The 16180-nt window shown below is 67.2% G+C and overlaps 2 protein-coding genes across 2 annotated transcripts in view; one reads left to right on the forward strand and one right to left on the reverse strand.

Moving 5' to 3' along the window:
• Window positions 1–152: 152 nt before the first annotated feature.
• CD81 (CD81 molecule) lies at window positions 153–5062 on the reverse strand. The gene is made up of 8 exons (XM_055142004.1): window positions 4904–5062; window positions 1643–1757; window positions 1304–1401; window positions 1111–1185; window positions 915–1025; window positions 746–847; window positions 577–663; window positions 153–493 (listed from the first exon to the last, which is right to left on the reverse strand). The coding sequence occupies exons 1-8, from the start codon at window positions 4967–4969 to the stop codon at window positions 431–433; spliced, it is 717 nt and encodes a 238-aa protein (XP_054997979.1). The 5' UTR covers window positions 4970–5062; the 3' UTR covers window positions 153–430.
• Window positions 5063–6642: 1580 nt separating this feature from the next.
• Window positions 6643–16180, forward strand: part of LOC129406068 (uncharacterized) — a 60548-nt gene continuing 51010 nt past the window's right edge. The window contains exons 1-5 of the mRNA XM_055143831.1: window positions 6643–6737; window positions 10263–10416; window positions 12920–13053; window positions 14286–14353; window positions 14532–14664. Of these exons, the coding sequence (XP_054999806.1) occupies window positions 10265–10416; window positions 12920–13053; window positions 14286–14353; window positions 14532–14664 (487 nt within the window). The 5' untranslated portion in view covers window positions 6643–6737; window positions 10263–10264. The remainder of the gene's footprint in view (window positions 6738–10262; window positions 10417–12919; window positions 13054–14285; window positions 14354–14531; window positions 14665–16180) is intronic.

Consider the following 16180-nt stretch of genomic DNA (forward strand, 5'->3'; position numbering starts at 1 on the left):
AACTGGGGCCTTGGGGACCGTGGACCTGGGACGCTGCTCCGTGGGGCTGGAGCACTGGGCACACTGCCCCCCATCCCGGTCACTGCCCAGTGACCACAGCAGGGCCCGCTGCTCACCTCCCCAGCCCTGGGGTGCAGTGAAGGACGAGGTGCCAATGTGGTCGGTTCTTTATTGGAGAGGAAGGTGGTTACAGTGGGGGGCAGGCGGGGAAAGGTGAGCACTCTCGGGGATCGGAGGTGGGGGACAGCCGCAGGAAGGGCAGTGGGAGGACGGGGGCCCAGACAGCACCCCTGCCCTGCAGTCAGCCCCCAGGGCCCGCCAGTGTCTCCCGAGGCCGGCAGCCCGGGGGTGCCTGGAGGCCGCTGAAGTATAAAGGTGGTGGGCGGACGGTGGCAGCCAGACAGTGCCCGAGCGACACACGGCGTGGGCGTCAGTACACGGAGCTGTTGCGGATGCCACAGCACAGCACCATGCTCAGAATCATCTCGAAGATCTGGGGAGGGCGGGAGGGAGGGCTCAGAGCCTGGCCGCCCCTCCACGCCCCGCCCCCGCCCCGCCCCCGCCCCGGCCACTCACCATAATCACCGCCACCACGATGGCCGCGATGCCGATGAGGTAGAGCTTCCCCGAGAAGAGGTCATCGATCCGGGGGTGGCAGTCCTCCTGGGGGGACACTGCGGGGTCAGGGCCCGGGCTGTCCCCCCACACACATTTCCCAGGACCCCCGGAGAAGCCCCACTCCTACCTTGTAGAAGTTGACAATGTTGCTGAAGCCCTCGGGACACGTGTTGGTCCTCAGGTGGGCGTTGGTAATGATGGACAGCGTGTTGGAGCCGCAGCAGTTGAGCTGGGGACAGACACAGGGTGAGCGGCTGCGCCCCGCGCCCGGCGGGCACCCCCGGCCCGCCGCGTACCGTCTGGTGGAAGGTCTTCATCACAGCCCGCGCCTTGGCCGCCGCGTCCTCGTCCTCCACCAGCGTCTGCTGCGCCGCCTGGTCGTAGAACTGCTTCATGTCCTTGGCGATCTGGGGGCCAGCAGGGTCAGGAGGGGGCAGGTCCCCGTGGGAGACCCCCCCCCGCCGCACCACCCCACCCCAGAGCCCCACGCACCTGGTTCTTGTTGACGAAACCCCAGATGCCGGCGGCCACCTCGCAGGCGAACAGGATCACCAGGCAGGCGAAGAACTGGGGGGCAGGCGGGGAGCTCAGGCCGGCCCCCCGCCGGCCCCCAGAGGGGCTTCTTCCCTGAGACCCACCCCGACACGAGGGCGCGGCCATCCCGGGACCCCGGGCTCCCCCTTACCGTGGCCAGCAGGCACTGGGCCTCCTGGATGGCCCCGTAGCAGCCCAGGAAGCCGACCACCATCATCACGGCGCCCACGGCGATGAGGATGTAGATGCCTGGGGCGGGGGGCACCGAGGGCGGGTGAGGCTCCCGTGCCCACCACAGACCCCCCACGCACACATGCCCATGTGCTGAGGGCTGGAGGGAGGAAGCCTGGAGCTCTGCCAGGCTCGTGCCCGGCTCCTGCTGCAGCCGGGGGCTGGGGGCCCGAGGGGGCCCTCTGTACCCAACACACCCCCTTCCCGAGGAGACCCCCAGGACCAAGGGGCCCCGCCCGTCCCGCAGCCCCACACTCACCTACGTAGAAGGTGTTGGGCGCCGCCCTGTCCCCCAGCTCCAGATACAGCAGGTTGGTGGTCTTCGGGTCATGCCTCAGCCACAGGGCCACCCCCAGGATCACGCCCCCGGCCAGCTGCAGACAGGGCTGCCGTCACTGGCGGCCCAGACCCCGCGTCTGCCCCCGGGTCCCCCCTACCCCGCCCGAGCCGTCTCCAAATGCCCTCAGAGGGGTCGGGCAGGTGGGGGGGACCCCCTGTGAGATGGCGAGGTGGGCCAGGCCGGATGCCCCACTCCCCACGGCGGCTGGTGTCACCGTTTCCCCCCAGGCTGTCTCCCAGTCCCCTCAGGGAGTTCCAAGTCCAGTTTCCAGGGCAGCCCACCGCCCCCGGCTGGTGGTGTCTGCGGCTGTGAGGCTGCGCCGTGGGTTGTTGGGGGAACCCCAGGTACACGGCACCCCACTCTGGAACCTGGCCCAGAAGTGCCTGGAGCGGGTGAGAGGGCGGCGGGGCGGGGGCAGAGGGGGAGGGAGTGTGCCCAGCTGCTGCTCCTCTCCTGCACCCAGCCCAGAGGGCCTGGCAGACCCCCTCCTCCCCCAGCTGGCGGCAGGGTGGGCCCACCAGTCTCCCCCCATCTCGTGTCCAGCAGCTGCTGGGCCTTCCCACCACTCACCTCCCCTAACGGGCCCTCCCAAGTGGCAGGGCAGTCTGGGGCTCGGTGATGGACACCGGCGGACAGGCCTGCACCCCAAAACCCGCACAGTTGAGAGCCCCTCCCGAGAAGCTCAAGGGCACAGCCTGGGTTTGCTCCAGGCCGCAGGACCGTCCTGGGGGCGTCCAGGCTGCGGGGGGCCTTGTTCCGGGTGACCCGGCCACCAGGGTGGCTCAGCGCAGACCCTCCGTTTGAGGAACACCCGCCCCTGCTTCTAGGCGGTGTTTTGGGGGCTCACGGCTCCTGGCTACGAGCCGGGCCGAGGCTGGAGCCCACAGCGGCGGGGCCAGGCCCTGACTGGCAACTGGGCACTGCCCGCGGGGCAGCGGGCAGGGGCCGAGTCCTAGGAGGATGCACCGGGCGCTCTGCTGCGCGCGCGAGGATGGGTGGGTGGGCAGCCTGGCCACGCGGCACGTGCTGGGCTCCCGGGGCCACCCCAGGGCCGGACAGACTGTTTGGTGTCTTCCTCCTGCCTTCCAGAGCTGAGATACGGGGCGCCCCCCACCCCAGGTCCAACCCTGCCCCAAGGCCGCCTGCCCAGGCTCAAGCCCCGCCCCCTGAGCCGTCGGCCCCGCCCCCGGCCCATTTAGCCCTAAAGCCGCTGGGGCACCGGCTGGGGGGACAGTCTGGGGCCAGGCGGGGCTGGCTGTGCGCGGCTCCACCCACCCCACAGGATGTGCCTCCCCAGCCTTGTCCCTGGACGCCCGGCCACCCCGCCCGTGGGCAGGCCGCCCGCAGGAAGCCCCGGGAGGGAGGGGCTCTCTATAGGCGGACCCCCGGGGCGCTCCCCCCCCCCCCCCCCCCCGCAGGCACCTGGGAGCCACTCAGGCCCTGGCAGGAAGTGGGGGGCGGCAGGGACCCTCTCTGGGGCCAGGAAGCCTGGGGCCCTGGGCCGCAGCTCAGGAAGCAGGGCTAAAAATAGCAGGGGGCTGGAGGGGGGGGGGATGCAAGGAGTCACTTCCTGTCCGCAGGGGTGCGTCCCCTGGGGCTGAGGCTGGGGGGTCCTCCCAAGCCCCACCCCGGCCCTGTCTGGCCCCCAGCCCAGGGTACCCTCAGGTGGGAGGCGCGGACACGTGCTCCCCACCCCCCACCCCCGCAGGCCCCACTCGAGCCTGGGTGCCCCGCGCCAGGGCAGTTGGATGTGGGGACCCGCTGCTGGGGGGCGGGGCTCCCCTGCCTCTGCAGTCGGGCTGGCACCGCCCCCAGCAACTCTGCACCCTAAGGCTCCCACCTACGGGCACCCCCGGCCCCCTGGGCATTGCTGGGGGTGCCCCCCCCAGGGAGGGAGCAAAGGGGGCGGGACACGCTGCTCTGGGCATCATCACCGGCCCAAGGCTCGAAGGGCCCCGCAGCCCCCCAGGCCACCCTGCCAAGGGTGTGTAGGCATGGCGCGCAGAAGGCTGGAAACTTCTGGAAACAGACTGGCTGGGGCGCGCCCACGAGACCTGGGCACCTCGACGGGCTCCCGATCCATCTTTGGGTGGAAACCCAGTCCAGGCCGCGGGGCCCCCGGGCCCCCAAGGCACGCCAAGGTGCCTGGTCAGGGGTCTCAGCTCCGGCTACGAGGGAGGGGACACCCCCTGCCGGGGCCTTCCCGGGAAGGGGGCAGAACTGGGGCCCCAAGGCAGGGTCCCGGGGGCTGCAGGTGGCCCGCGCGGCCCCTCCGCTCCCTGGGCCGCGGGTCCCGGCCCTGCCCAGGACCAAGGTAGCGGCTGCCAGGCATCGCCGTCACGTGCCCTGGCAGGAGAATTAAATGCCAGTTAGCGGCTCCTCCAACGCCCGCTGCCCGCCGAGGGCGGCCGCCCACCCGCCGGGCGCGGGGCCCAGGGCGGGGTGCCCGCCGGGGGGCCCGGCCCACGGCCCTCCCGCCGGCCGCCGGCGGGGGTGGGCCTCGCGGGCCCCAGCCCTGCCCCCTCTCGGCGCAGGGGGCGTTTGGGGGCGGGCCCAGTTCTCGGCACTCTGCTGGGCCCGGGGAAGCCCCGGAAAGTTGAAGAGTCTCGGCCTCCGGCGGCGAGGCCCGGGGGTCCTGGGCTGCTCCCCGGACACGCGGGGGACCCCCGGCCCTGCCCGCGGAGCCCGGCCCCCGCAGCGCGGCGGGCGGACACCCCCGAGGATGCCCGGGGCCGCGCGGGCCCTGAGTGGGCTCCGTGTGGGCGCGCGGCGGCGGCCGCCGGCCCCGCGCCCGCTCTAGGGTCCCGGGGGGCGCCGGCCCGCCGCGGGGGAGGGGCGGCGCGCCGGGGGAGGGGCGGCGCGGGGCCGGGGGGCTCCACCCTGGGCAGCGCGGGCAGGAAGCGCGAACAAAGGGCCGAGCGCGGCCCCGGCGGGCACCCCGCGGGCAGGGCCGCCCCCGCGCCGGGCCCCCCGGACGCCCCCGCCCCCCCGCCGGCCCCGAGGGGCGCGGCCCCAGCCCCTCCCCCGCCCGGAGGCGCTCCCGGGGGCGGGGCCCGCCCGCGCCCCCCCCCCCGCGCCCCCCGCGCCGGGGTCCGCAGCGCCGCGGCCTGTCCGGGCTGGCCCGGGGCGCCCACAGGTGGCCCGGCGGCGCGGCCGGGGGGGGCGCGGGGCTGCGCTCACCCAGAAGACGAAGTTGAAGACGAAGAGCAGGTACTTGATGCACTTGGTGCAGCCCTCCACCCCCATGGCTGCAGGGGCGCGGCGCGGGGAGCAGCGGGAGGGAGCGCCGGGGATGCGCCGCTGCGCGCTCGCGTCTGCCCGGCCGCGCGCGCCGCCGCCGCTAATAGCCGGGCCCGCCCCGCCCGCCCGCCCCACCCCGGGCCCGCCCCCGGCCCGCCCCCCGCGCCCGCCCGCACCCCCACCCGAGCCCGAGCCCCCGCGCGCCGCCGCCGCCCCGCGGGGAGGCCGCGGCGCCCCCCGGCGCTCCCTGGCGCCCCGGCTTCCCCGCGCGCGGATCGGTGCCCCGCGGCCCACCCCCACCCCGCTGCGGGGGCGCAGGTGCCGGGAGAGCGCCCCACCAACTTCCCGCCCGCGCCCACCCGAGCATGCCGGCAGGATGGGCCTGGGGGCCCCGGCCCAGAAGTGCCCCCGCCGGGCTCTGCCAGGGCCCGACCCTTCGTCCAGGGCCAGCGGGCGCCCCTCTCGCCCCCGCCGGGACACACGGGCCAGCTGGCCAGTCTCTTACTCTGCCCAGGGCAGGGGGTCCCTGGGAGGCGGTCAGTGGGCGCAGCCCTTCTGGGCCTGGGGCGCCCTGAGCGCCTCACCCACAGTGCCCGGATGAGGCGGGCACCCCTGTCTGGCTCCCGCCGTCTGGGCCCGCTGACCGCACCGGGACACGGTGTCCACGGTGGCCGGGCTGCTGACCCCTTGTGCCCGAGTCCGTGACCTGGGGGAGCAGAGCCGAAGGTTGGTCTCCTGCGCTCCAGCTTCTCACCCTTGGGCCCCACGGGGGCGGGTAGGAAGTTCCTGGAGACCCCCCAGGCCCGGGTGAGCCCCCCTGCCCCGGGGTTGGCCCCTGTGGTGAGAAGAGCCGGGGGTTCCTCCGGACACGGTCCTCCTGCAGGGACGGTGAGGCCAGTAGGCTGAGAGGAAGTGGCCGGCGGCCCCAGGAAGCCGCACACTCGGGGCCTGCCAGGGCCTTCCCCGGGTCACCACACATCGGGGCGCCCCCACAAACTCAGGCGGGGTTCACCCTCAGGGCGGGGAGCGCTCTGCGTTTGCTCAGTGGTGCGCAAAGGGATGGGGGTGTCAGACCAGTCCTGGGGACCCTCGAGCAGGAGGGGTTCAGGGTACGGTGCTGGCCTTGCAGGCGGCTGGCAGGAGGCGGTGGCTCCCGGCAGAGAGGTGGCACCTGGCGGTCGCCCTGCGCGGAGGGTCAGCGGGCTCCTTCCTTGGGGCAGCGGCAGCCGGTGCCCACGTGGTGGTCGGGGGATGACCACGGCTTTTGCTGGCCCCAGAATCGCTGAGCTGTGGAAGACCCAGGGCCCCCCAGAGTGGCCCCGGCTCCAGGCCGAGTGACCCCCCGCCTGCGCCCTGCCCGGGGGCCCGTTCAGGATCTCCCGGGCCTGCCGTGCTGCGAGTGGGTGGGTGTGGGGGCCTCGGGGCTGAGTCCCTGACGTTGGGGACCCTCATCTGGCCTCCGAGCCGAGCCCCTAGGCCAGGGACCCCGGGGCATCCCGTTTCCATGGCCGCACGTGGCCTCTGGCTGTGCCCACGGGCCCTTCGCACCCTGGGCGCGGTCAGGGCTTGGCTGACGACTGCGGCCCCCAGGCCCCCGCTTCTGCCTCACCAGCCTGTGGCATCACCAGCAGCACTGACTGCTCCCCGCACACCCCGTCCTCTGACTGTCCTTCCAGAATCTTCCGGACGGTTCCGGTGCAACTCTCGGGACAGCTGCCCTGGTCCACAGCCCGTCTCGCCCCCGCCAGCGAGTCCTCCGTCGTCCCGGGCGCAGGTGAGGCCCCCGCTCTATCCCGTCACCCACGTCACAGCCCTGGAGAGTGACCCGTCCACCCGCACAGGCGAGACGGCTCCGTGGGACGGGAGGCGCGGGGGGGTGCGGGGTTAGAGGGCCCTTGGAGAGCGATAGCGCTGTGCTCTACCTTCTCCTTCACCTGTTTCGTTCACGAGTTTCTGACCGACAGTAGGACGAACAGTGGCCTGAGCAGGCGCCCCTGCCCTGTCAGACAGCGGGGGGCGCCTGGGACCCGCCTCCCTCCTTGCTCGGGGCCATCCCAGCCCCACTCGCTGCCCCTTCACCGCATGGGCTGCTAGAGGCCACTTTCCATTAGTTTTAAAACCTTGCTTAGTCGCCATAAATTGCAGTTACTCGCGACTAGGGCTCCAGCGGGTCCCCCAGCACCATCCCCCGGCCAGCGTCCACTGCCGCTGCCGTGTCCCGACATTGTCCCTTCAGTGGCGTCCAGTGCCCTCCCTGGGTGCCCCCAGTTTCACCCCCCCCTGGCCTATCTCTATGGGTGGCACCTTCTGGGGGTCACACCTGGGATGCTCGGGTCACACTGGCGGGGCTCGGGGGCCCTGCGGGGTGCCGGGGACGGATCCTGGCCCGGCTGCGTGCCAGGCCAGCGTCTGCTGTGGCCCGGGCTGTGGGGGCAGCCTGCTGCAGGCCGCGCGTCACGCGTGACTCCTCGCCGCCTTCCAGCACTTGCTTCGGTCCCCCACTGTCCCCGAGTCCCCCGAGGGACCACCAGCCTCCTGCTCCTCACTCCTGTGAACCCCAGGGACGAGAGAGACCCTGGGCTGGGTTCTCTGGCCAGCACGGGCCAGTCTGTCCGGTGCTTGGTCTCCTTCCAGTCCTTTCCGTATCGAGTCTCGGTGATAATAGCGCTCGCGTCCTCGCATATCTCTGCACACAGCTGCCTGCCCACACCCCGCCTTACTCCTCCTGTGTCCCGTCCCTCCCCTCCCCCATTCCCAGACTCCCTGTCCTACCCCTCCCCTGCAACCCCATTCCCAGACTGCCTGTCCCACCCCTCCCCTGCACCCCCCCCATTCCCAGACTCCCCGTCCCACCCCTCCCCTGCACCCCCACATTCCCAGACTCCCCGTTCCACCCCTCTCCTGCACCCACATTCCCAGACTCCCCGTCCCATCCCTCCCCTGCACCCCCATTCCCAGACTCCCCGTCCCGTCCCTCCCCTGCACCCCCACATTCCCAGACTCCCCGTCCCACCCCTCCCCTGCACCCCCATTCCCAGACTCCCCGTCCCACCCCTTCCCTGCACCCACATTCCCAGACTCCCGTATCCCATCCCTTCTGTGCACCCACATTCCCAGACTCCCCATCCCACCCCTCTCCTGCACCCCCCATTCCCAGACTCCCCGTCCCACCCCTTCCCTGCACCCACATTCCCAGACTCCCCGTCCCACCCCTTCCCTGCACCCCCCCATTCCCAGACTCCCCGTCCCACCCCTCTCCTGCACCCACATTCCCAGACTCCCCGTCCCACCCCTCTCCTGCACCCACATTCCCAGACTCCCCGTTTCACCCCTTCCCTGCACCCACATGCCCAGCCTCCCGTATCTCATCCTTTCTGCACCCCCATTCCCAGACTCCCCGTCCCACCCCTCTCCTGTACCCACATTCCCAGACTCCCGTATCCCATCCCTTCTGTGCACCCACATTCCCAGACTCCCCGTCCCACCCCTTCCCTGCACCCACATTCCCAGACTCCCCGTCCCGTCCCTCCCCTGCACCCACATTCCCAGACTCCCCGTCCCACCTCTTCCCTGCACCCACATGCCCAGCCTCCCGTATCTCATCCTTTCTGCACCCACATGCCCAGCCCCCCGCACCCTATCTCTGCACCCACGCCGGCCCTCCCTCCGTCTCAGTCCTCCTGGCAGTCTCCCCATTTCCTCTGGGCATTGTCTGGCCCTTCCTTTCTGGGAGGGGGACAGGCACACCCAGCTGTGCTCAGCGCCTATTCTTGACCCATGCTCATGAGTGACCCCTGGCGGTGCTCGAGGCTTCTAGCTGGTGGGCACATGCCGTGGCGCTGGAGTGACCCACAGGCACTTGTCCTCCCCCGGCTGCCCCCCTGGGCCCCTCGCGGGCTGCGGCCGCTGCAGCCGGCCAGAGCTTCACGCTGGGGCTGGTGTGGGCACTCGGGTTGTTCGGTGGCTGTGGCAGCGCTGAGGTGAGCACCTGTGCGTGTTTGTTTGGAAGCGGAGTTCCAGGGCCCAGGGGGTCAGGCCCCGCGACGGACTTGGGGTTTGCGTTTCCCTGTCTCCAGGCGAACGAGGGTCCCTGCCTCACCCGCGTCTCCCCGACGGCCCCTCCTCCTCCTGGCCGTCCCATGGCCTCTTTGGGTGGTTTTTGGGGTTTTTTGGGGGGAGCCACATCCGGTGGTGCTCAGGGCTGACTCCTGGCTCTGTGCTCGGGGATCACTCCTGGCAGGGCTCAGAGACCCTATGGAGTGCTGGGGTTCGAACCCAGGTCTGCCAAGTGCAAGGCCAGCGCCCCACCCAGTGTGCTGTCACTCTTGGCTCCATTTTTTTTTTTTTTTTGCCTTTTGGGTCACACCCGGCGATGCACAGGGGTCACTCCCGGCTCTGCACTCAGGAATTACCCCTGGCGGTGCTCAGGGGACCATATGGGATGCTGGGAATCGAACCCGGGTCGGCCGCGTGCAAGGCAAGCGCCCTACCCGCTGTGCTGTCACTCCAGCCCCTCGGCCCCAATTTCCCACCACCTCTTCATGGTTTTGTGTACTTATGTGTTGGTTCAGGGGCCACTCCGGGCAGTGCTCAGGAGTTTCTCCAAGCTGGTGCTCCGAGGACCATGCGGTGCCAGGGATCAAATCTGGGGCCTCTGCATGTCCAGCCCCGGCTCCACATTCAGTGCTCGGGGTTGACTCCTGGCTCTGTGCTCAGGGATCACTCCGGCAGACTCAGGGCCCGGCACGGGATGCCCGGAGTCAAACCCCAGTCGGCTGCGTGCAAGGCAAGTGCCTTAACTGCCATGCTCTCTGCCGGCTCAAAGCGCACCCTCCACGGCACCCTTAAGTGCATGGCGAGGTTCCCCGCGCTGCCGGGCGGGAGGAAGGAAGGGAGTCTCCCCGCGCTGGGCCCGTCTGCAGAGCCGGGCGTGGGTGTGCGCCGCCCTGCACAGTCTCCGTTCCTGGGAGTTTCGGGTGACACTGAGGCCCCCACGTCTGCTTCTTCCCGCCCCTTCTCGTCCTCTGCTCTCCTCTCGGGCCGGGCCGGGCGCTGCGACCCCGTGGGTGACCACGGCAGGTCGAGGCTCCTCAGAGGACACTTTCCGTGTTGCTCCAGGGAGGGGCCTCGGCTGCCGCTTGTCTGGGCCCCCCCAAGCCCCCTTTGCCCCGGGATCTGGCATAACTGGGCACCTGCCTCCCTCCAGCACGCGCTGGGTCCCCCACGGATCTGTCCCGGGGCCGCGGGGCGGGCCGGGTCTTCCCCCATCGTCCCGGTGCCGTGTCGTTTGCCTTCGCAGTGATGCTCCCGGGAATCATCCTGTTCCTCGCGGTGCTGGGACGGAGCTGTCCGGGGAGTCTGTCCCCCGCGCAGGGAGCACTGGCGGAGGAGCAGGCCTGCGCATCGCATCTCGGAGGCCGGGAGAACGTGCTGCTGATGCCGTTCCCTCACAGGTTTTTGTTTCGGGAGAGATTTGGGGTGCGGGGGGTGGAGGGGGAACTGGGTCGCCCCCAGCGGGGCTCAGCACTACTCGGGCATGGCTCCAGGGCGGCCCCGCGTCCTCCTTCCCTCCCGCCCCAGGCTGCTCTGGGCAGCGTCTACCCGCGCCTGAGGCAGCCCGGGAGGCTGGCACGTTCAAAAGGTCCGTCTGTCTCTCCCTCCTCCCGTCCCGACGTCATGTCGTGATGCACGGTCCTCCTTTCTTCAGAGCGGCTGCCAGGCCAGAGCCGTGCTGCCCAGCGCGGCAGGCGCCCAGGACACCCACTGGCCCAGGGCTGCCGGGGGGGCAGGTCAGCCGAGTGCGGGGTGGGACCTTCCCCGGCCCGTCTGCGGCCCTGCTGGTTCCTCTCGCTGGATGTGTTTGCATTTCTGAGGCATCTCTGGTGCTTCTCTCTCTTTCTGGTCTGCTTGGCTGGAATTTTCTTTTTTTTTTGGTTTTTGGGTCACACCCAGCGATGCACAGGGGTTACTCCTGGCTCTGCACTCAGGAATTACTCCTGGCGGTGCTCGGGGGACCTTATGGGATGCTGGGATTCGAACCCGGGTCGGTCGCATGCAAGGCAAATGCCCTACCCGCTGTGCTATCTCTCCAGCCCCTTGGCTGGAATTTTCTATTTGCAGGGATGGGGGCCACCCCCCCGCCCCCGGGCTCCGGCCTCTCCGAGGCCTCGTTGTGTGTCTGTGTTTTGATGTGCGCGGCCTTGGCTTCTGCCCTGGCTCTCATTTTCATTTGAGGATTTCTAGTTTTTGATTTTGGGGCCGCACCCGACCGTGCTCAGGGCTCACTCCTGGGGCCCGGGGGAGCCGTACCAGGTGCCGGGGATTGGGCCTAGGTGAGCTGTGTGCAGGGCGTCTGGCCTACCCGCTACTCTGTTTCCTCTGGCTTTACCTGCTCTGCTTTCTGCATTTTATTTTCATCTTAGAGACACAATTCTTTTTTTTTCAGTTGAATCACTGTGAGGTGCAGTTACAAAACCTTTCGTGATTGAGTTTCCGTCACACGATGATGGAACACCCATCCCCCCACCAGTGCACACTTTCCACCACCAATGTCCCCAGTATCCCCCCTCTGTCCCTACCCTCCCCCTGCCTCCATGACAGACAGTTTCCCCCAGACTCTCTCTCTGCTTTTGGGCATCATGGTTTGCAGTACAGACACTGAGAGGCCGTCACATTTGGGCCTTTGTGACTTTCAGCGCACATCTCCCATCCCGAGCATCCCTCCAGCCATCACTGACTCAGTGATCCCTTCTCTACCCCGGCTGCCTGCTCCCCCAGCTCATGAGGCAGCTTCCAGCCATGGAGCAATCTTCCCGGCCCTCGTCTCTGCTGTCCTTGGGGTCACAGCGATTCTTTTCCTGCAGTGTGTACCTTGCACAGGATCTGTGGAATTCTCTTATTATTCCTAAGAAACAAACCTTTGCTCGTGGCCAACCTGGGTTCGATACCCAGCACCCCATATAGCATCCTGAGCCCACCAGGACTGATCCCTCAGCCAGGAGGAAGCCCTGAGCTCCACCAAGTGTGCAAGTGTCCAGTTCTCCCCTCCCCACCTTCAAAAAAAAGGGTAATTTTTAAAAATATAGCACAGCAGGTAGGGAGTTTGCTTTGCATGTGGCCGACCTGGGTTCGATTCCTCCGTCCTTCTCGGAGAGCCCGGCAAGCTACCAAGAGTATTCTGCCTGCACGGCAGAGCCTGGCAAGCTCCCCGTGGCATATTCAATATGCCAAAAACAGTAACAAGTCCCACAATGGAGACGTTACTGGTGTCCACTCGAGCAAATCAATGAACAACGGGACGACAGTGCTACCGCGCTAGTTTCTCCCTCCGCGTCCTTCGGACTTTGCCTAAAGAAGAGAAGGTTCTCTCAGAGTCCAGCACACAGCAGGTGAGTCTTACCGAGCCAGGCTGGCCGGGCCTTGCGGGGTGTGGGGTTGTGTTCCTGCGAGGGTCTCCTCAGGAGGGGCGCCCACCGCGGGGTGAGCCGGGCTCAGCTTTGCAGCCCCCGCCACGCGTGTAGGTTAGAGGAGCCCACCTTGACGGTGTCGGCTTGGGCGGGAGGACAGGACAGCCAGGAGAGGCGCTTTCTGCCCTGACACTTTCTCTTTTTGTTGGGGACTCATTGAAACATGGTAAATCGTATGTTAGCGTGTGATGTGTTAACATAATTCCAAGTCACATTGTGCCGAGAGGGCCCAGAGAGATAGTACCCGGAGAGGCAGGTCCCGGGCCCGGACGGTCCCCAAACATTTGCTCTGGCTTTTTGGTTTTTTTTTTTTTAATTTTTATACTTTATAAGGTAGTTCACAATACTTGATTACATTTAATATTCAAACGCCAGTCCCACCACCGTGACACCTTCCCACCACCATATTTGGGGTGTTTCCATCCCAAACCCCAATCCCTATCCCAAAGCAGAACCAAAATAATGTATTTTGTATTGTTTGTTGTTGAAGGGCTGGAGCGATAGCACAGCGGTTGGGCGTTCGCCTTTCACGCGGCCGGTGTTCGATTCCTCCGCCCCTCTCGGAGAGCCCGGCAAGCTACCTGAGAGTACGGAGCCCGCGCGGCAGAGCCTGGCAAGCTACCAGTGCGTATTGGATATGCCAAAAACAGTCTCAATGAGAGACGTTACTGGTGCCCGCTCGAACAAATCCATGGGCAACGGGATGACAGTGACAGTGACAGTGTTATTGACAAGCCACTGAAAATGCTAAGAAAAAAGTATCCATGGAGGAAAGAGTGTGAAGACTGTTCTGTCCTGGCAGGGGCCCTTAAGACCTACAAGAGATCAGTAACACGTTGTCAAACGCTGAGCCTTGTGAACTTCTGTATGTGTGTCTGTAAATCTCTCTTTGTGTATATTTTTTTTATTTCTCTTTCTCTCTCTATATAAATATTTTTTGTTTCTCTGGTTGGTCGCCTGCCATGTGAGCCCCGTCACGCGTGTTGTGTTCCTCTCACACTCTCGAGGTGTGTCTCCTGGTGTGCTGCGAGGCGGCAGATGCCGGCCAGGAATAGGTTCGCAGGCCTTGAGCGTGGCAGCGGTTGAGTTCTGGCGGTTTTCGGTTTTCGGCTGGCAGGGCCGGGTCCCCGGGGGCAGGGAGGGCTCTCCCCCGGGTCCGCCCTGTGCGGGTGGTTTCCTCCGCCCTTAGCTCCTCTTCTCCTTTCTTGAGGCTGGTGGTTCATTTGCACTTTCTCCTGTTCCCCGCGGGGTGCATGGCCCCGTGAGTGCCCCCTGCCCCGAGTCCTGATTCGGCTGTGTCTGGGGCCCCTTTCGGTTCCTCTCTGGCCCGGTGGCTGTTCAGTCGTGAGCGGCTCAGCTCTCCGTCTCTGCGTGTCCTCGGGGCCGTCTCTCCCGCTCACCGCGCCGTGGTCTCTGCCCGGTTCCCTGCGTGTGGTCCCGTGGGGCTGCGTGTCTGTCACACGTGCCCGCTGGGGTGGGGGGCAGCCGCCAGGCGCGGGGGATGCAGAAACTTTATCTGAGCCCGCCGGGCCCTTCCCTTCGCTCATTCAGGTACCGCCTTGGTTTTTCTTTTTTATCACCGTTTGCTCTGGGGATCGCGCCCGATAGTGCTCAGGGGTGACTCCTGGCTTTGTGCTCGGGAATCACTCCGGGGTTTCTCAGGGGACCAGATGGGGTGCCGGGGGTTGAACCCCGGTCGACCGTGTGCAAGGCCAGTGTGCTCCCCCCCCCCCCCCCCCCCCCCGCCTGGGCCCTGGTCGGCCAGTGGTGAGGGGGTGGCAGTAGAGCCCCCTGCTGGCGTTGCTGGTTTCCTGCGGCAGCGCAGGCGCCCTCTGACCCTGCTCTCACCCCGACAGGCCTCCAGAGCTCCTGGTGCGGAGGGTCCCGGCCAGGAGCCCCGTCTCGCCCTTTCCCGGAGTCTGAGGTAAGCGCGGCCCCCCCCCCGCACCCCCCCCCCCGCTACTCTGTGCTTCTCCTGCGGCCCCAGCCCGTTCCCCGGCCCCTGAGTCTCCTGGAGGCAGCAGGCAGTTGGGTCCAGGCTGCCGACCCACTGGCCACGCTCTCGGCCACTGCCCTGCTGGCCTTCCGGCTGCTGCGTTCAGGACGCGGCGGCCAGCGACGCCCCTGAATCACGACATCGGTCAGCATCCGGGGCCTGGAGCTGCCGTCCACTCACCAGGGCTGCTTCCCGGGAGCACCGCGCAGGGTCCTGCAGGGAGCAGCCACACCCGCGAGGTGAGTCTCCCGCAGAGTAGAGCCTGTTCGCCCTCTGTCTCTCTTCCTGCGCCTGGCTCTGCAGCGACCCGCTTCCCCCGGGTGCCATCTCCTCTCCCTCCCTCTCCCTCCCCCGCCCTCCCTCTCACTCACCTCCCTCCCCCTCCCTCTCTGCCCCCTCCCTCCCCCGCCCTCCCTCTCACTCACCTCCCTCCCCCTCCCTCTCCAACCCTCTCCCTTCCTCCACCTCCCGACCCCTCCCACTCCCTCCCTCCCCCTCCCTCTCCATCCCTCCCCCTCCCACTCCCTCCCTCCCCCTCCCTCTCCCTATCTCTCCTTCCCTCTCCCTCCCTCTCCCACCCTCTCCCTCCCTCTCCCACCCTCTCCCTCCCTCTCCCACCCTCTCCCTCCCTCTCCCACCCTCTCCCTCCCTCTCCATCTCTCTCCTCTCCCTCCCTCTCCATCTCTCTCCGTCCCTCTCCCTCCCTCTCCCTCCGTCCCCATCCCTCCCCCTCCCTCTCTCTCTCTCCTGTCTCTTCCTCTCTCCTCTCTCTCCCTCTCTCTCCTCTCTCTTCCTCTCTCTCTTCTCTCCCTCTCTCTCTCCTCTCTCTCCCTCTCTCCTCTCTCCTCTCTCTCCCATTCTCTCCCTCACTCCTATCCCTCTCTCTTCCTCCCTCCCTTTTTCTCCCTCACACTCTCCCTCCCTCCCTCCCTTTCTCCCTTTCTCTTCCTCTCTCCCTCCCTCTCCCTCTCACTCTCCTCTCTCCCTCTCTCTCCTTCTCTCTCTTCTCTCTCTCCCTCTCTCTCTTTCCTCTCTCCCTCTCTCTCTCCTCTCACTCCCTCTATCCCTCTCTCTCCTTTCTCCTCTCTCTCCCTCTCTCCTCTCTCTCTCCTCTCTCCCTCTCTCTCTACCTCACTCCTATCCCTCTCTCCCTCCCTCCCTCCCTTTTTCTCTCTCCCTTCCTCTAGCTCTCCCTCCGTCCTTTCTCCCTTTTTCTCGCTCTCTTGCTCTCTCTCCCTCTCTCTCTCCTCTCTCTCCCTCTCACTCCTTCTCTCTCCTCTCTCTCCATCTCTCTCTTCTCTCCCTCTCTCTCTCCTCTCTCTCCTTCTCTCTCCCTCTCTCTCCCTCACTCCTATCCCTCTCTCTCCCTTCCTCCCTTTCTCTCTCTCCCTCTCACTCTCCCTCCCTCCCTTCCTCCCTCCCTCCCTTTCTCCCTTTCTCTCCCTCTCTCACTCTCTCTCTCCCTCTCTCTCCTCTCTCCCTCTTTCCCTCACTCCTATCCCTCTCTCCCTCCCTTTCTCTCTCTCCCTCCCTCTTGCTCTCCCTCCCTCCCTCCCTCCCTCCCTCCCTCCCTTTCTCCCTTTCTCTAACTCTCTCACTCTCTCCCTCTCTCTCTCCTCTCTCTCCCTCTCACTCCTTCTCTCTCCTCTCTCTCCCTCTCCTCTCTCCTCTCTCTCCCTCTTTCTCCTCTCTGCTCTCTCCCTCTCTCGTCTCTCTCCTCTCTCGCTCTCTCTTTCCCTCACACCTATCCCTCTC

The sequence above is a fragment of the Sorex araneus genome, chromosome 6 (genome assembly GCF_027595985.1).
Source record: "Sorex araneus isolate mSorAra2 chromosome 6, mSorAra2.pri, whole genome shotgun sequence".
Lineage (NCBI taxonomy): Eukaryota > Metazoa > Chordata > Mammalia > Eulipotyphla > Soricidae > Sorex > Sorex araneus.